The following is a 20,793-nucleotide window of genomic DNA, read 5'->3' as shown; positions in this document are numbered from 1 at the left end:
TTTAAAGGGAAATTTCTTTCCCAACAGTACCCTGTGACTGCAGCAGCCCTGTTCCCCATTCCATTAAGGTGATCCTTCTCCCTGCACCATTAACTCCCTCTGATGCTGGTGCAGGCAGCAGGCTTGCTGCAGTGCTTAGGCCCAGCTGATGGGGGATGGGGCCACCAGAGCATACCCTCCCCACAGCTGCACTGTGGCTTCTTCTCCAGGGCCTTCACAATGCAGTGGGTTCTAGTGCATTTATATCGTTTTATACTTCAATTGGTGGCCAGGAGGGCTTCCCTGGTAGCACAGTGGTTAAGAATCCACCTGCTAATGCAGGGGACACGGGTTCGAGCCCTGGTCCAGGAAGATCCCACATGCCATGGAGCAACTAAGCCCGTGCACCACAACTACTGAGCCTGTGTTCTAGAGCCCGCGAGCCACAACTACTGAGCCCATGCGCCACAGCTACTGAAGCCCGTGTGCCTAGAGCCTGTGCTCCACAACAAGAGAAGCCACCACAATGAGAAGCCCGCACACTGCAACGAAGAGTAGCCCCCGCTCGTTGCAACTAGAGAAAGCCCACGTACAGCAACGAAGACCCAATGCAGCCAAAAATAAAAAAAATAAATAAAAATTTAAAAAAAAATTGGTGGCCAGGAAAAGGAGACTCCATTCTGGATAGTGAGGATAGTTTTGCCTTCACATCCAGCCTCTTTCTTATTTGGTTTTTCTGACTTCAATGCAGGGTCAGCCCTAGGTTTTTTGAGGCTCCCAGGAAGACGAAAGGGTCACTGAATAATGGCAGCACTTAGACGCCTGGCACATGGTACATATGCTGGTGTTAGCCATCGTTTTAAACACTAGCTGAAATATCTGACCCATCGACTGATGAAGTTAGGAAAAAAAATTAAATGTTACATTTTGAAAAGGCCTGAAATTGTGTAGAGTGTAGATCCAGACTCAGCTCATGGAATTTACCTGTTAAAGGGTAAAGTGTGAGCATTCTTTTGGTCTAGTCTAAGCTCTGGAAATGAACTTTTTCCAGACAACTCAGTTAAGTCATTGGCAGAAGTTACTTTAGCATGGGACATTTTGGAAAGTACAGGCAGTCCTAAAATCAGAAATACATGTGATCTAAAGATTCATCTGGGAGTCGGCTATTTAAAACACAATGAATTTAATTTTTCTCATAGAAACAATAATACAAATGATGGCTGGCTTCCCAGATTAATCTAAAAAAGCTATTTTAACACTGAATCCATCTGAGCAATTGGACTACAATGCTGAGAGCACTAGAAACCCCTTGAATATTTGTCTAATGAGCAAATTGGTTCTTAATATGGTTCTAATACACATCTCCTATGCATTTATTTATTTATTAACAGTCATTCATTAAGCATCTATTATGTGCCTAACACTGCACTAGGTACCAGGGACCCCAAAATTAATAAGATGAAGCCTCTTTTTACACTAAGACAGGTGCAGAGAGATCATGATAACACAACATGCTAAGTGCATTAATAAAGATACCCACAGGCTACTACAGGGGCATAGAGGATGTGAAGTGATCTCCCGCTGTGGGTGGAGACAGTTGAAGAAAGGCTTCTCAGAGGGGATGGATGAGAATAGAATTGGTCTTGAAGGAACAGGAAGAGCTTGCAGGTGAGGATGGAATGTGGACAAAGGTGTTCTCTGGCTCTCAAAATACCCTCACATCTCTCTAAAGTACCTCCGTGGTACCCCACTCAGGTGTACCTTAGACATCTTCTCCAAAACCTTCCTGAGTGCCAAATGACCTGCCTCCCTCCAGTCCCCAAACAAGTTTCCCATTTCCTCCTGCAGCTGTTCTCAACTTGGGGTTAGAATAGCAACCTGGTTGAACTACGGTGCAGACATGTGTAACCACAGCCTCACCCAGCCGTGCGCAAAACATCACTTATGGAGCTTTTAAAACACAGTGATGTGGTCATACCAATGCCTAGGGCCATGCTCCCAGAACTTCTGACTTTACTGCTCTACTGGGAGTCAAGGCATTGGTATTTTTTAGAAGCCCTGTGTGAGTCTAAGGGGTATCCAGGGCTGAGCACTCTGCAATTCTCCCAGAAATACCTACACTTTTGAATTGATTTCGATTTACTGTTATATACAAAATGCAATTACAAAAGCAAAACATCTGCTCCAGCCCTCCAACAAATGGTTTTTTTTTTTTTTTTTTTGGCGGTACGCGGGCCTCTCACTGTTGTGGCCTCTCCTGTTGCGGAGTGCAGGCTCAGCGGCCATGGCCCATGGGCCCAGCTGCTCCGCGGCATGTGGGACCTTCCTGGACCGGGGCACAAACCCGCGTCCCCTGCATTGGCAGGTGGACTCTCAACCACTGCACCACCAGGGAAGCCCCAACAAACGGTTTTCAGTTCTGAATTTCCTTTAGTGTGCTTCCAATCATATCTATATTTTTGCAAATCACAGGATTTCTACAACTTTGCTTTCTGCTTTCCCCCCAATCATTCCCAAAGCTGTTTGTTTGCGTTTTGTTTAAAACGAAATGATTTAGCACATAACCATTATCTCTGTAACCATACCATTGGATAATTAGAGCTTTCTACATTTGGAGGAACATGAATGAGATTGCCGTGAACACCTTCATATATAGGACCTCCTTTGTTTGGATGTGTTCATTAGGGAATATCACGCAGTACAACACAGCCAAGGGAAAATGTTCACGATATGGTGTGGGGAGACCGAGGGCAACCAGGAACACCGAGGCCCACAGGAGAGGAATTAACGCCAAAGGCTTCGCCCAACCTCTTTTCTTTCCCCTCCCTGGGCCTGCTGTCTTATTTACTCAACTTTGCACAGCTCATTTTCACTAGAGGCAGTTTCTCACCTAACCTGCCTCATTTCCTTTTCTTCAAACTCTTGGTTGGACTCTGGGCAGCCATGAAAACTCTCCCTGTTGGACCAGACCTCCTTCCTGCTCCCCTCCTAAGGGTTGGCTTGTACCAACCGCAAGGCTCTCCTGTCAGGGTTTAGCCTTATTTAGATCCTGGCCACATCTCTGGGGTGGGCCTGTGTAGCCTTTCACATTCACTCATTGCAACTTGCTTCAGGGCTGGCACAGGGATGAATAGGATACTTGTGAAATGAACTAAGGAATTTTCTGATATCTTCAAAATACATTGGAAGTATATTTCTGTAATGGGTAGTTTTTTAAATCAACATTGTTAATTTTACTATTCAAATCTCTATATCTTTTTTTTGAATTTTATTTATTTTTTCATACAGCAGGTTCTTATTAGTTATCTACTTTATACATATTAGTGTATATATGTCAATCCCAATCTCCCAATTCATCCCACCACCAACCCCCCGCCACTTTCCTCCCTTGGTGTCCATACGTTTGTTCTCTACATCTGTGTCTCAATTTCTGCCCTGCAAACTGGTTCATCTGTACCATTTTTCTAGGTTCCACATATATGTGTTAATATACGATAAGTAATGGGCATTTTTTAAGAAAACTGAAGTATAGTTGATTTACAATGTTGTGCTAGTTTCTGGTATACAGCAAAGTGATTCGGTTATACATATATATACATATTCTTATTTATTTGTTTATTTATTTATTTATGGCTGCATTGGATCTTCATTGTGGTGCGCGGGCTTCTCATTGCAGGGCTCAGTAATTGTGGTGCATGGGCTTAGTTGCTCCGTGGCATGTGGGATCTTCCCGGACCAGGGATCGAACCCGTGTCCCCTGAATTGGCAGGTGGATTCTTAACCACTACGCTACAAGCGAAGCCTGTTTTTCATATTCTTTTCCATTATGGTTCATTACAGTATATTGAGTACAGCTCCGTGTGCTATGGAGTAGGATCTTGTTGTTTATCTATTTTATATATAGTAGTTTATATCTGCTAATCCCAAATGTAATGAGCATTTTAGTGGACATTAGTTGGTCCATGTTTATTTATTGATGCCAGACTATTATCTTGCTTTCGTGGAGGAAAAACCCCTAGTTTCACATTCTGAAACCAGGACAGACTGAATTCAATTGCTTTCTGATCTTCAAAGGAAGAGAAAATTTGTCTCATCTAAGCAGTGAGTATAGGTATGTGGTCTGTGTGTGTCCTCCTTAATTTGGGAAGATGGCATCCTGCAAGCAGGGCTTTTCTTACTCACAAACAAGTGGAGGACTTACTTGCAGTTTTGAGCCCATAGGAATCCCTGGGCCCAAAGTGGGCTTCCAACTCCCTCCCTCCCCACAACCAACAAGGGTCATCCTATTGCTTGTTCCTGTTGAAATGCAAATATATTCAGGTCAAAATGGAAGCCTTTGTGTCTTATCACTTATCTGATAAACCTCACTAGGAAGTGAATCCCTGGGCCAGGGTAAATGATGACAGAATGAAAGTGACCCCTGGGAGGCAACCTGGAGTTCGTCTAAGGCCATGGTTGATGGACACGGTTGTATATCCCAAACACTGTGTGAGCTTCTTAGAAACTGATTCCCAGAGGCCCACCCCAGACCTACTGGGATGGTTCTATATGTCACAGACTAGGTATGCCCGTGCTGGGAGCTGCACCGAAGGGTCATTACATATGGGTTTGATGCTAAGGGATCCAGGGCAAGTTACTTTCCCCCCTCTGTGGCTCCTTTTCCTCACCTGAAAATGGAATAAAACTACCTACCCTTGTAGGGTTGGAGAGAGGATTAAATAAGGTTAAATGAGATAATCTGAATACTCGGCACTGTGCCTGACTCACCCATTCATTTCTCAGATGAGAACACCAAGCTCCAGAAAGGTTCAAGGACTAATCTAAAGTTACCCAGCTGCTTTCTGGTAGCGTCCATACCTGAATTCAGGTTTCCTCCACATTGCTGATGGAGAAGCAGGAGGAGAGGAAGAAGATGTTTCCAACAGGGAGTGCTGACTGGGGAAGGGGGAGCTGACAGTTGCAGGCTCTGGAGGACACAGGCCATGGATGGACAAAGTGGAAGAGGGACACAGAAGGGCAGCCGGGGAGAACTGAACAGGAATGCTCCCTCACTCACAACTGGTCCAACTAGCTTACCTTGGAGAGTAGGGAGCCAGACCCCACACAGGGAGGAGGACTATCACCCATAACCAGCTGGATTGTAAAAAGCATCTTTTTTTCCATCTTTCTATCTTTTCATCTATCAGTCATTCACCTGGAGTCCTGGTAGTGAATAAGGAAAACAAAGTCCTGTTCTCAAGGAGCTCACATTCTAGTGGGTGACAGACAGTAGACAAATGTATACCCTAACATCCTATCATCATATGGTCTGGGAGGTAATTTGCTTTAAAAGTACATCAGTATAAAGATAAGTTGTCTCTATACCCATAGAATTTAAAACATGTTAATCAGGAATTAACAGGCCAGAGGTGATTCCTTAGGGCTTTAACTATCATTTTAGAAATCTACATGAGAAGGTTTGTTAATGAACATGGAGATCAGTTTTCATTGGTGATACGAGTGCTTGATATGCAGTTGACTAGAATGTTCTGCCCTTAGCACGATGGATGGACAAGCATCCTCCAAGCCCCGCAACTTGGTGAAATGGTACCCTTGGTCCAGATTCCAGACTCTAGAGCCCACTGGTCCTGGACTCTGACACTTACAGGCATACTCTGCTGCCTGACCAGCCCCAAGTCTGGTGGTCCTGCTGTCAGCATGTCATGTCCATGGCCCTTTCAGGCAAGGGCAGAGAGATAGACTTCCCTGGAGTCAAGAATGGGCTGTAGGACTGTTTTTGTGACCATTTGCACATTTGGTAGGATTTGCTGCCATTTAATACATCCCCTGGGGGTGAGGTGGTGGGTGAAGGGCCATATACTGCCCCCCCCCCCCACTTTCCACTTCTAACTTCCAGAGATAAAAATGATCTGACATTTGCTGAATGGCCAAAGTGACTCAGGTCACATAAAATATAAACATATATAATGATATGGGCTCTAAAAAAAAGAAAGCCGGGCAAAGGGAAATGGAGTGTAGGTTGGTTAGAAAAGATGACTGAATCAAAGATTCCTTCATCTCAAAATCTTTAAACAGTAAGTGAGGTCTTTATCTTCATGGGCACAGATGTGGAATCTCCTCATTTTATATCTCAAACGACTGAGGCACAGTTACGCTGAGTGGTCTTCCTGAGGTCACACAGCTGGCCGGTAAGAGATCCAGGATTAAAGAACTTCAGGTCTGAGCTCCCGGAAGGAATGGGGAACTTCTCTGTCTAAACAACCACAGCCCTAAGGGGAGGAGATTAGGTTGGTTAATTCTGGGCAGATGTTTTAATTTTAGCTCATCAAGGAAGAGGACCAACCCAGAGCACTGGGTGACAGCAGCAGCTGTCCAGGATGAGCAGGGAACAGCAGGTGGGAACAATCAGGGGTTTATTTTCTCATCCTTTCTGAGGTCATATCTGAAAATGGGCATGTGTAAGTGGAGGGGAGGAAGAAGGAGGCCAGTGGCCAGAGAAAGCCAGGAGCAGGTTGCTAGAAGAATCCCCGTGAGACAGGCGTGCTGGGCTGAGGGATTCTGTGCAGAGTTGGTGGCCAGTGGGGACAGCCTCGGTTTCATCACTTACAAGGTGGGAGCTCCTTGCCCTGAGCTCCATGGAGGAGGGGTAAGAATGGCTCTGGGCCATATGGAGATAGGAAGTGTGAGCCGGGGAGCTCCCAGCAGGAAGTGACTGCCTGGATGCAGAAGGACACACAGGCTGGAACTCAGAACCAAAATGAACCAGAGCATGTGCTGCCTCTAGAGATCTTCCTTGACTTACTGTGAGTTATATCCCTCCAAACCCATCATAAGTTGAATGTATCATAAGTCAGAAATGCATTTAATAACCCTACCGAACATCATAGCTTAGCCTAGCGTCCCTTAAATGTGCTCAGAACACATACATTAGCCTGCGGTTGAACAAAATCATCTAACGCAAAGCCTATTTCATAATAAAGTGTTAAATATCTCATGTAATTTACTGAATGCTGCATTGAAAGTGAAAAACAGAATGGTTGTATATATGTTCCTTCAAGTCTCAGCTCAGATATCACTCCTTCTAAGGAACCCTTTCTTCTGCTTTCAGAACACCATGTCCTTTCCCCACAATAACCCTGCCTGATGTTCACTTGTCCTTAAGCTCCATGAAAGTAATGAACACAAAGTAATGACTACAAATGGCTTATTCATGGTTGTATCACAGGCACTCCAAAAAAAGTTGTTGTGTAAATAAATGAACAATATTAAAAGTCATATTGAGATGGAGTAGACATACTTTTCTTATTCTTCCTACTAAATACAGCTAAAAGTCCTGGACGTTATAAAACAAACCTAAGAAGACTCTGGAAGATAAAAAAAAAAAGGCAGAGCAGCTGGGGACCTGGGGAATGGTGGCTTCCTGAATTTTCTTTTTGCCTCATACATCTGAGACTTGGAACTGACGAAGCTGGCAAAAGGAAATACCAACAGGTACAGATTTCAATAACACCCAAACCAGAGCCTGCTCTCTCTACCCAAAGGACCAGGATAGAGGCAGCCTAGCAAGACAGAAAACGTTTAGACAACAACCTCACTTCTCCAACCAAATACTGGAAAAAAGTGCAACCCAACTGCCAGCCACACCAGCAAAGGTCGAGTGGAGAACCTAGACTTCCATCCTCGTGAACCTGTAATGAGGGGCCTCAACATCACCATTGGGGTGGTGTCAGGGAAGGCTAAGTAGGAAGCTGGGATTTTCATCCATGCTGGCCAGTAATGAGTTTGTCCCTCCATGGTATTGGTTATCTTGAGGGGAGCCTGGACTCCCACTGCTGTGCAGCAGGAATGAGGACACCCTTTCTTGGCTGTCAATGGAGGCTGAATGGTAACCTGGACATCTATCTCCACCTGGCAATAATGGGGTAGTGCACCCCTTCCCCTCCCAGAGAGATGTCTGAGAATGCCAACCACAACCAAAGGCTTAAATAAGATCAAAAGTCTCAGAACATAATATGAAAATGACTGCTTTCAACTGAATATCACTTATCATCCAAATAACCAGGAAGAGCTCAAACAGAATGAGAAAAAACAATTGAGATGCCAACATTGACATGACAGAGATGTTAACATTAACTGATAAAGCTTTTAAAGCTGTCATTATAATAATGCTTCAATGAGCAATTATGAACGCACTTGAAACTCTTGAACACACAGAAATACAGAACACATCATGAAAAAATAGAAAGCCTCAGCAAAGAAATAAAAGACATAAAGAAGAACCAAATAGAAATTTTAGAACTGAAAAATCCAATAACCAAAATAAAAAGCTTAGTGATTGGGCTCAACGGCAGAATGAAGGAGAGAGTGAAAAGAATCAGTAAATTGAAGACAGAACAATAGACACTATCCAATCTGAAAAACAAAGAGAACATAGACTAAAAAAAAAAGTTAACAGAGCATCAGAGACCTGTGGGACTCTAACAAAAGACCTAATACTTATATCACTGGAGTCCAAGCAGGAAAAGAGAAAGTATTCAAATAAATAATGGTTGAAATTTGAAATAATGGCTCACAAATTTGGCAAGAGATACAAACCTACAGATTCGAGAAGCTGAGTGAATCCCAAATGTGATAACCCAAAGAAATCCACACCAAGACAAAGAAAAAGTCTTGAGAGCAGCCAGAAGGAACACTTCACCTATAGGGAAAACAGATTGCTATATTCCCCCCTCTAAAAATGTTGCACCTGTTTTTAGAATTCCCACAACAGTCTCTGAGCAGTAATTTCACCCTCACCCACTCCAGTTAACACTGAGTTTTTATCAGTCTTTAAAATCTTGGCTTTTCTGCATAATAAAAGAAAATTACACATCACCATTGCAATTCTAAAAACAGGTGCAACATTTTTAGAGGGGGGGAATGTAGCAATCTGTTTTTCCCTATAGGTGAAGTGTTGCCTCTGGTGGCTTTCAAGATTTTTTTCTTTGTCTTGGTGTGGATTTCTTTGGCTTATCATGTTTGGGATTCATTCAACTTCTTGAACTTGAGGGGCTCCTAGATGGTTTCTAGATGGTGGCTGGTCTCCAGAAAAACTAACCATGTGATTAGAGGGTTGGAACTTTCAGCCTATCCCACCCTCACCTCAGGGAGGGGAGACAGGCTGGAGACTGAGTTCAATCAGCAGCGGCCAATGATTTAATCAATCACGTCTACATAATGAAACCTCCATAAATCTGGAGAGCTTCCCGATTGGTGAACGCATCCACATGCCAGCAGGGTGGTGTACCCCCCAACTCCAGGATGACACAGGCTCCTGTACTTGGGAGTCTTCTGGACCTCACCCTATGTGCAGGCATACCTCATTTTATTGCACTTCGTTTTATTATACTTGGAACATATTGTGTTTTTTACAAATTGACCATTTGTGGCAACCCTCGGTCTAGCATGTCTATCAGCATCATTTTCCCAACAGTATTTGCTCACTCCCTGTCTCTTTGTCACATTTTGGTAATTCTCACAATATTTCAAATGTTTCCATTACTATTATATCTGTTGTGGTGATCTGTAAATGAAACCAAACAGGACCCTGTGGGGCTTCTGGGATGGAAGCCTTTCTTTGTTTGTAGGGAACAGCCTCCAGCCACCATGAGGCCTCCCTAAGTCCCAAAGGGCAGATTCAAACAGTTGCTAGTCAGGGAAGGGAGGGGATGCTGAGACTAGGGAGGAGCAGCCAGGAAACAAGAGTGAAGCCTTGGGGCAGGGTCCTGGTTCCGCCTCAAGGGAGACACATAACAATATCTTTGAGCCCTTCTGCAGAACTAAAACCCCCAACAAATGGAAGATGTGAAACTATTTGATGAAGCATTCTTCATTCCAGAGAGGAGGTCACAGTTTGATAACCTTGAATCTCACAACCCCAGTTAATCTGAGATAACCCCAGAATCTCATCAGGAGACCACCTTAGGCCAGATGAAAGGAATGCAGGCCTTTGCGCACCCTGATCTTTATCAGCAACCCCACCCTTGAACCATTGCTATGGAACTCACCAGATCCTCTTGGGTTGGGACACACAGTTTTGAGGGCACAAGCCCACTGTGTCCCCCTTTGCCTGGCAAAGCAATAAAGCTATTCTTTGCTACTTCACCCAAAACTCTGTCTCTGAGATTCAACTTGGCACTGGTGCACAGAGGCCAAGTTTCAGCATCATTACCAGAAAGAGCAAGTGATTAGAGGTTGGCAATGGGAATGGGGGGAACAGGGCTGGAGATTAAGTTCTATAAAAACTTTCAAACAACAAGATTTGATGAACTTCCAGGTTGGTGACTGCACGGAAGTACCAGGAGGGTGGCATACCTGGATGGGGCACAAAGCTCTGTGCTCCTTCTTCCATTACCTTGCCCTATGTATGCATCTCTTCTGTCTGGCTGTTCCTGAGTTGTAACCTCTTATAATAAATCGGTAAACACAAGGAAATGTTTCCCTGAGTTCTGTGAGCCATTCTGGCAAGTGATCAAACCCAAGGAGGGGGTAGAGAGAACTCCAATGTACAGCCGGTTGGTCAGATGTATAGGTGATAACCTGACTTGTGTTTGGTGTCTGAAGGGGGGCACTCTTGTGGGAAGTGAGTCCTTAACCTGTGGGATCTGATGCTGTCTCCAGGTAGATCGTGTCAGAACTGAGTGAAATTTTAGAACATCCAGCTGGTGTCTACTGGGAATTAGAGAATTGCTTGGTATGGGGAGAAAAACCCTCCATATTTGGTGGCCAAAAGTCAAGAATTGAGCGTGGAGGAAAAAAAACCCGAGCTTTTCCTTACAAAAAGTGTTAGCAGTGGCTGTCCTGCTTCATTTTTCAGGCACAGAAAAGTGCTGCTCAATAAGTACATACAATTTTAATTTCAAATTTTCCTGCCTCTTTATGAAACGATTTAGGGTAGCTTATAAAAGACAAAATTAGGGCTTCCCTGGTGGCGCAGTGGTTGAGAGTCCGCCTGCCGATGCAGGGGACACGGGTTCGTGCCCCGGTCCGGGAAGATCCCACATGCTGCGGAGCGGCTGGGCCCGTGAGCCATGGCCGCTGAGCCTGCGCGTCCGGAGCCTGTGCTCCGCAACGGGACAGGCCACAATGGTGAGAGGCCCGTGTACCGCATAAAAAAAAAGACAAAATTAATAAAATAGGAATGCAAGAGTGCAAACCAGGATGAGGAGAAGCAAAGCAAATACCTGGACCATGGAGATGTAACACCGACACAGGCACTCTGCCTCTTGACCTCACAGCAGGGAAGCAACTGTGAGGAATTACTAATTTTTATCATATGAAGTGAAGAGACAAAGCAGCTCCCCAGAGCAGGTCCTGGAACTCGCTGCAGATCAGGTGGTGGGCTCTACAGAGAGGAAAGGTGCACTCTGATGGGAAACGTCCTGTCCTCACTCGTGCTTTCACAGTAAATGCAAGCTAAGAGTATAACATTAAAGGTCAAGTCCGCACTGTGGTTGACAAATGTGGCTTTCAAGTGCTATAACTTTCATAGCATTTAGATTATATGGTAAGTTATGTCCCCACAATATAATCATTTTCACTGGGATTTTGATAGGAGTTGGCTGTTGAATAGCTCAAGAGGCTACTTTTTTAGTTTGGGGCCTGGAATCAGAGTGTCCTAGTAAGTGACCGTTAAGGACAGATTCTAGAAACTGGGCAAGGAGTTGGCAGTGCTAAAGTTCTAGTATGAAAAAAGTCACACCCTATAACCAACATTCTTGTCAGGATGTATTCTATTCTGCTTCCACAGGGAGAAGAGGCCATAGGGTACCTACACACAAAAACAGTTGGGGTTTTCCTCTAACAGCTGAGCCAGAGATCAGGGGAGCCCTCCTATGTGACCCAGAGGAAAGCAGCAGAGATGAAACAGAAGGCTTTAGCCCGAAATAGAGTAGGTGGTGCTAGCTAAATCACCATGGCCCTAGTGATGCAACTCTGGCACGTAAGTTCTCTCTCCATCACTTAAGGAAGTGACTTCCTGTACGTTATCTGGTAACACCAGCTTGAGGGCTGGAGAACATCTGCTAGCAACAGCGTGGCTAAAGTGAGGATGCACCTTGCCAATTCTGAGCCCTGGCCCAGCTGCCATGCTCTGAAACACATCCCCATGCTTTGCTGCTCCAGCAGCAGCAAACTGAACGTAAGAGGAATACAACGGCAGGCTGGTTCCTGCTACAGGTGGGACTCCTCTGAAGCTGACTTTGTCACAGCCATGCCAAGCCTTCCTGAGACTGCTTGCTGGTGGTCTGGGACACTTCTACCCAACTGGCCTTCCTTCCTTACTCCTCCATGGGGCTCAGGCTTGCACTGCAGCCAGACTGTACCTCCCTCCCCATTTTCTCTCATAACCCACATTTCCTCTAACAAAAATCCGTGCATGTTTAATCCCATCTTGCCCTCTGCTTCTCAGAGGATCTGAGCTAATACACAGGGCAATTTCTGTTTTAATCTTGCTTGATGTTTAACCTTTCCGACGACAGAAACACAGCAGGTCCATGTTTCTCATGGACAGACCCACCTGATTTGTGGCGTTTTGTTTTTAAGCCAGGTTTTTGCCACAGGAGAATACTCATTCTTCCATTCCTGCGGCAGAGGGATAAGCAGCTGATTCATCTCAAATAGTATCAAGCTTTTACAATGTAAAATAAAAAGGTTACAGGCTATGACATAGCCTTGCTCTAACAGTGAGGGACTTTTTTAAACGTCTAGTTTAGTCCACACCTGGGCCCAGTTTGCAGGATGAGAAGGCAGGCAAGCTGCAGAGTCTTAATCTTGTTTTGGCAGCATCCTAGTCCCGCGACACCCATCCCAGGAGCTTGCCCACAGAAGAGAACTAACGTTTGTTGAAAGAAGGGAGGAGATGCCAGTTGTGGGTTGTATGTTCCTTTCAGAGCGTAAGTCAGGTTACTAATTAGAATATCTGATAAGCAGACATCCATAAGAGTTCCAGATACTCAGCAGGGAGATGGATACTGGAGTACCTACAGGGTTCCTGTAAGCTCAGTAATAGATGTTCATGGAGAAGAAATATAAGTTAGAGAGTCTGGGTATGCAGAGAATGTACCCATGGGGCCAATAAACAAAAGGAGGACTCAGGATCAGTTGAAAATTGATATCCCAAATGTCTCTGCATTGTCGTAGAAAAAACCCTCCTCCATCTCTAAGTCCAGAGAATGCTGACTCCATCCTCTAGCAAAGAGGGCCTCCATGGTGACGGAGTGTACGCGAAATGAGAGAAGGCAAAGGCCATTTGTCTTCACTCATGTCAAATGGCAAAACAGGCTTCTATTCTTTTCATGAGTCAGCTGCAGAAGCTCCACCCCAAAGCCCTACCTTCTAGCCCTTTTTATGATATGAGGTGCAAAGTCTCTGTGTCTCCATTTTGGAAACAGATGCATAATTTTCTTCCAATAGCTCTTTTTTTGCTCACTGGAAATGTGTTGGGCTTTCCTTCAACAGACCAGGAAGGTCAAGAGATATGCTCCAGAGACCTCTTTGTGGTGCCTTAATGCAGAGCTCACGTAGATACTTGCAAATGTAAGGTAAGAACCCTCTCAGGACTGATAAGGGGCCCGGAGAGGCTCCTTTTTTTTTTTTTAAGCATTATTATTATTATTATTTAAAACATTTATTGTTTTGCATACATTATTTTATTTTATTTTAAATTTATTTATTTTATTTATTTTTGGCTGTGTTGGGTTTTTGTTGCTGCGCTTGGGCTTTCTCTAGTTGCGGTGAGCGGGGGCTACTCTTCGTGGCAGTGCACGGGCTTCTCATTGTGGCGGCTACTCTTGTTGCAGAGCACGGGCTCTAGGCGCGTGGGCTTCAGTAGTTGTGGCACACAGGCTCAGTAGTTGTGGCTCGCGGGCTCTAGAGCGCAGGCTCAATAGCTATGGCGCACGGGCTTAGCTGTTCCACAGCACGTGGGATCTTCCCGGACCAGGGCTCGAACTCATGTCCCCTGCATTGGCAGGCTGATTCTTAGCCACTGCGCCACCAGGGAAGCCCCTGGAGAGGCTCTTACAGCCTATCCCTCCCTGTTTCATTACTGCTTCCTCATACTGTTAGCCAGCAAGCTAAGTCATGGACACAATTAAATTCCTTCACTGGTTTCATTGCCCTAGTAATTCCAGCTAGCAACTATAGTCCCCTACATTTTCTTTTTAAAAGAGATGAGTAGATGTATAAAGTCAATAAGCTACAAGGACATATCGTATAACACATGGAATATAGCCAATATCTTATGATAACTATAAATGGAGCATAACCTTTAAAAATTGTAAATCATTATGTTGTACATTTGAAACATATAATATTGTATTTCAACTATACCTCAGAAAAAGTCAGGTAAAAAAAGAACTTCAGTGCCTTACCTTGTCTAACAAATTAAATATAAATATCCACACGTATACTGAAAAGCCTTCATAGTTCCTGGGCAAACCTGATTTTCCCATACCACATGATAGTTAAATATAATTATAATATTTAGTATATATGTTTAATACTAATATTGACTATATATTTAACTACATAATACATGTATACACTGCTATAAAAATATCTAGCTATAAATATAGTCTAGCTATAAAAACTGGGAACAATTTCCATTGTAATTATTTAGCATTTAACTTATGATTGTCCCTTCTCAGCAATCATCATGCATCCCCAGGAATGTTTTCAAATTGAGAAACTAATCTACAAACTGCTTTCAAAGTAATAACGTTTTTATGATACTACGTGTAATAGTCAATGAGGAAGAAATAATGTTTTGCCTCATTAAAAAATAAAGAATAAATGGAAGATATGAGTAGAGCCTACAACTTCATAAGCCAGAATTTTTTCTTTTGGATTTTTGCTTTTTGGGGGAAATGACAGTTTGGCTTGTTTGCTCTGACTTTTCAGTGGTCCTGTGGGGCTCAGAGAACCTCTTGCTGGAGGCCCATTTCCACATACCTCCGATCTGTAGGGTACAGCTCCACAGTGACCACATCAAGAGAGTTCCAGGCCGAGATGGTCAACCCATTGTACAGACACAGCATGCCTATCATCATGGATTCGCTGGTGCCAAACCAAAGGAAGAAACAGCTGATCCCCGAAAGCACCATAGAGCCACCTGCCAACGAAGCAGACACGGCTGGGACGTTTCCTGTCATCTTAGTAGGGCAAAGACGATCGGGGTCTTTGAGATCTCACAGCAAAACTGAATCCCAAGAGGAAGCCACAGCCTGGGTTCATAAAGCTCAGGTACAAGCGTGCTTACTTGTATATAAGGTTTGCGTCTCTAACTACCTTCTGAACAGCGAGCATGAAATACACATCATCAATCACTCAGCTATGTAAGTAGAAAAAGAGACATTAGTCACACATAATTAGTTTTTCAGTCTGTTAACTCACAGAAGCTGTTCAAATGAGATGTAATTAGACATATTTTACTAAAATTTAGTCCTAATGAAAGGTCTTAAGGGATTTCTCCTCATCTCTGTGGGATGCAAATCCTAGGGGGGTAGGGAGTATAGCAGGAGACAGGCTCCCTCTAGACTGCAAGGGCAGCTCTTGTATTTTACATGAAACCAAGCACATACCTAGCATCGTTAAGCGCCCGATTCTGTCCATTAGGAGAGCAGACACGATGTTCCCTGGCAACACTGCCAATGTCCCCAGGAAGTTGACAAAATAAATCCAGTAGGCACCATAGTCATCTTCAAAGGTAACGTAGCATCCTGTCTTGTTGTGCAAAAATGTGCAGTTTTGAAATTCGCAGTTAATGAATTTATATGGTTCAAAATCTGTGGACACAAAGAACGACAACTTATACTGGTGCGTGAGAGTCGCGCACTGAAAGCCTGCCGAGAACTCAGAACAAAATCATGGTATTGTAGGCTCCTTGAGGGCTTCAGGGCCTGGCCAAAGCACAGGATCTAGTCTAGGACCCCGCATTACGAAGCAGCTGAAGGTAGGAATACTTCTGTTGAATAAAGGAATAAACTAAAGAGTCCAGTTATCCTCTGATTTCTTATGGTTGGTCATTGCTAATTACATGATTGCCTACTCCTTTATGATGTTACTTTCTTCTAATTATCATGTTACATAAGGACTACCATTAGAGTACTAAGGCTTCCATACTACACTTATAAAAATAATTTGTTTCAAAATGTGTATGAATCGGCCTTACTACTGCCATTTTACAGGGCTCTGAGGCAGCGAGAAGAAACAGGACCTTCCTTGGGTCCTTAAGGCTGAATTTATAAGAGAAGGCTCAAGTGGAGGAACCCACCGAGGAACCCGAGTCAGCCTCGTTGGAAGGTCACCAGCATTCGCTGCTGATTTTTTTTTTTTCTTGAACTTGGATCTAGCCAAAAGGGGCTGCAGATGATGCTGGGCTCTGCTAAAAGGCAGTGAGAATCAAAACGGTTGCTGTCCTCGCTGAACAAGATGCGCCTAAAAAGCTGGTCTTCTGAGGCTGAATGGGTTGGAAGACAGCGAGAGCACGGTTTAAACAAAGCCCGAGATCCCTAACTCCACTCTCACTTGGAGCTAGGCAGAGCTGGCTCCTGTCTGATCACCAAGAATGCAGGACTGGCAACAGGGTGGAGCTGATCCTCCTGCCAGAGTCGGGCTGTTATTCTGAACTCATGGGACAGACGGACCAATGTGTGTCGGTGGCAAGGCCTGGGCTTTGCAATCAGATGAGTCTGGGCTCAAATGGCAGCTGTTACTAGTTCTACAACTGTGGCCAAATTACTGCATTGTTCTAACCCTCAGCTATCGCGAAAATTAAACAAGGTAATGAGTGTCTAATAACCTGAGGTAGGAACCAGCACATAGTAGGTGTTCAATCAATGTTTGCTGCCCTTCCTCTTTTTCCCTGGGGAGTTTTCCAGGCTCCATTAAATGGACTGGACTAAAAGACTGTATCTGATTGAGCATGTTTCATCCATCTCTGTAGATTTGAGTTCAGGCATGCTCACTTAAGCTAACGCCAGATTTTGAAATCAGGATGATCAAAACAAACGAACCACAGGTTAATTCTTTGCTTTAAAAATTATTCACCAGAGGATTTTGTATTTCCAACTTTGAACTCGGCAAGCTCCATCTGCGTTAAGTGTGACGAAGACAGTCAATACAAGCTCAGCTTTGATCCAACCCGACGGAGGGAGTCCGTTCATTTGTACTTCAACCTCCACTTCCCCCTTAAGCCTATGCCCACGCCTATCACCAAATGAGTATCACGTTTCTGCCAAGAACTAGGGCCTGTGAAGAGGCGCCAGGCAGGGTTAAGTGGCACACCTACCTGTGTTGTTAAAAACAGTATTAATAAACATGCAGTTCTTGAAGTAGGTGTTGACTGAAGTTACATCCTCAAAGGTGCAGGACTTAAAAACCGAATCTTTGAAAATTATGGATTTGAGCCTGATCCCTTCGAATCTGCCCAACACACAAAAAGATTCACATTGATGATTGTGTCTATCAGAGTTGAAAGCTAGGTCAAACAGATTTAGAGATGTGAGGTCCCACTAGGGACTCTCTTAATTATAAAGGACATTGGCTTCTGGATTTTCTAAGCTCCTAGCTTTCCCCCTTTTTCCTCATGCGGCCTGTCCTTTGGCTATCTCATTGCTCACCAATATTATTTTCTACCAGAAGAAGAGATGGCATTCAAAATAACTGCATTTAGCTTTTGGCAATGTTGGTAAAAGTTTCTGTAGGGTATATAGCTGAAGGTATTCAGTTTGGAGATTACCTGTGGCTACTGATTCTTTATTTTTCAATCCTATCCTCTTGTTCCTTCATACATGCCTTTATTTGAAAATTCTCTATTTGGGGTTAATAGCTCTAACTTGAGGATGTGCTTCCATGCTCACTTTTAATGAAAGTCTATTTCCCAAGCTGAAAACCCAAAGCTTCTTAATTCTAGTGTAGGGACTTCCAATTATCTTGAAGAGAGGATGGGAGAATCATTTATGTGAGGAATGATTGTCTTGGGGGTCAAGAAACTCACAGCTTACAGTCATTTCCAAGAATATTTTTTTTCTCATCGCTAAGAGGTACCAAGTAGAACGACCGTAGCCCTGCTTATTTTTGGAAATGAGTAGAATGATGAAAGTTGCTCAGGTCCATTTCTGGGTGATGTAAAGGGGAAGGGGGAGATGATAATAGTCACAATGATCCTAACATCTCAGAAGAGTCTATGGCTCAGATATTCAGTGTTGATAAGGACCCTTGGGAGACATGGATACATATTCTCAGTGTGTCTCGGCAATTTATGAAGAGACTATGAATGTATACTTAGCCAGTCACCGAGAGGAAAATGCTTATTCACCTGGGGAAGAAGTTATTACACCAAATACCACTCTTATGAGAGCAGAAAGGGACTGATCCTCCCAAGCAAGTGAGCTGACTTAAAACAATTCACTATCGAGTACTCTGAAAATCATCCTCACCCTAACGTCGGACTGCATTTGTCCACTCAAAATGCACTAAGCGCCTATGAGACCAACCTCCTCAAAAAACAGTCTTATTTCAACCCTTACTCTAGGAGTCCAGAGTAAAACCATCCAAGCCATAAATCTATCTACTAAAGGAGGGTAAATAATGGCACATTTGAAGAAGATCACTACTTTTCTGAAGTGAAACTGAATTTAGAAAGGGGAAACAATTGTTTTTAATGGATACTATATGCACAGGGTACACACGGTGCAAAATTCAAAATGTTGAAAAAGGAAAAAGTAAGTCTTTTGTCTCCCATCCTCAAGCCACCTAGTTCTTTTTCCCAGGGATAACCACTGTTGTCAGTTTCCCGTATGCTCTTCCAGAAGCATTCTGTATACAGGGCGCTAGCAAACAGGACACTATTCTACCCCTTGCCTCGTTCTCCTCGGAGTCGACTTCGGAAGTCATTCCTTATCAGTATATAAAGAATCGCCATTTTAGAATGTTGAATAGGAAAACTATTTTTAAAAAATGAGTTAGCTAGTGGTATTTCAAATTTCCCTGAAAGACAAAAAAAAAAAAAAAAATTTCTATCGCCTTCCAAAATAAATGTATATGTTTTAGAGGGATTTTAATACTATTAAAATTATTTATCATTACATTGCCAAAGTAAAAAGTTTCTCCGTGATGACTGAATATCCAGCTTAGAACTTTTTATTAAAAATATGACTGTCAGAGGGCTTCCCTGGTGGCGCAGTGGTTGAGAGTCCGCCTGCCGATGCAGGGGACGCGGGTTCGTGCCCCGGTCTGGGAAGATCCCACATGCCGCGGAGCGGCTGGGCCCGTGAGCCATGGCCGCTGAGCCTGCGCGTCTGGAGCCTGTGCTCGGCAACGGGAGAGGCCACAACAGTGAGAGGCCCATGTACCACAAAAAAAAAAAAAAAAAAATAGACTGTCAGAGGCACAAATATATTAGAAATTTCTAATGGAGTAACAATAACTTTTAAGTAATTAAGTCAATTTTCATGCTAGAATTATAGAGCACTTGACTCTAAAGTTTCTGCGGAGAAGCAAGTACCGATTCGAGCCAGTGTTTTATGTGGGAGAGTGAAGGTCATCCTATATGGATTAGGCCCCTCACTGAATTGCTGATCCAAACAACTACCTCCTGGTTGGTCACTCTCCTTTGCATTACACAAATCATAAGTATCCCACAGAATTATTTTTCATCTTTCCAAACTAGTTTTTGCCCAGGGAAACTTCGATCATTTATTTTTTTAGAGTTTTACTTTAATTTTGAAACTGGGAGAATTTCCTAAGAATGATATAAACCAACAGGAACTCATACCAGCAATTATTTGCTCAGATAACAAATAATGGGTAGAAATGAGGACCCTGTCTACCCCTTTCCGTCTCTGAAAAAATAAACCACAACCACCTTTGGAGTCACTTCTCTCTCCTCATCAAGAGGCGTTTCAGACTCCATACTCAAAAATGTCCTTTGCTAACTTATTCCATATTTTCAAAGCTCTTAACTTTGGGGAATCATTCCTATTCTCTAATTGAAACTTTTCCTGATACAACTTAACCCCAATTCTTGATTCAGCATAGTGGAGAAGGAAGGAAATCTGAAAAGTGGTCCCCTTTTCCAGAGATAAAAACAGGCATGAGATAACACGGCAGATTTCCTCTCTGAGTTAGATAATGCTATAACCTATCTTATTTTCTCATAATCTTCACTCTTCTCTTCCATAACTTATTTTGCTTGCTTTCCAAGACCTCTCTGAATTTTCTTTTCACACCAGTCAATTCCATTTCTTTAACAATATGAAGCAGCTCAGTTTCAGAAGTAGTTGTAACTGATATACGTGGACCTTTTCTTTAAAGGCCATTTGGAAGTATTTAAATTCAGTCTGAAAATGACTACATGTACAAACTAAAAAAACTATTCATATTTTAGTGCCGTGAAGGCTAATAAGAAATACATTTTTGAGACCAGGTAGGAAGTGAAATGATTTAAAAGTTTCCGGACCTGCCGTTGTCCCATTCCAGTCCAGAAACAATCTTATTTGTCGTTGTAAAGTTAGTCGTTAAATTTGAAAATTTTCCTGTCGGATCATCTACATCTTTCAACACACTCGACTGCAGATGTTTAATAACATCAGGGAACCAAATGGATAAACCGTAGTACCTGCAAAGACAAAGAAATGTGAGTTTGTATAGGTGCCGACAACCCTAGCGGCCATGACCATCTCCCTGTCGTTTTCAGAGAGGTAGTGGTTTCTGGAGAAGCACTGCTGAGTAGGACCCGCCTCCTGTAGCATTATGAACCGTCAAACAGTAATC

At 43.4% G+C, this 20,793-nt stretch overlaps 1 protein-coding gene across 1 annotated transcript in view; it reads right to left on the bottom strand.

Moving 5' to 3' along the window:
• SV2C (synaptic vesicle glycoprotein 2C) overlaps positions 1-20,793 on the bottom strand; it is a gene marked incomplete at both ends in the record, with an annotated part of 178,614 nt that overhangs the window by 3,206 nt on the left and 154,615 nt on the right. Inside the window, 4 exons of the mRNA XM_082651005.1 lie at positions 14,971-15,130; positions 15,600-15,803; positions 17,309-17,442; positions 20,480-20,638. Of these exons, the coding sequence (XP_082507131.1) occupies positions 14,971-15,130; positions 15,600-15,803; positions 17,309-17,442; positions 20,480-20,638 (657 nt within the window). The remainder of the gene's footprint in view (positions 1-14,970; positions 15,131-15,599; positions 15,804-17,308; positions 17,443-20,479; positions 20,639-20,793) is intronic.

Source organism: Grampus griseus, assembly GCF_964374135.1.
Source record: "Grampus griseus genome assembly, chromosome: 3".
NCBI classification, from domain to species: Eukaryota; Metazoa; Chordata; class Mammalia; order Artiodactyla; family Delphinidae; genus Grampus; species Grampus griseus.
Note: the sequence above shows the minus strand (reverse complement) of the source record. Positions and strands in the feature narration are given on the sequence as shown.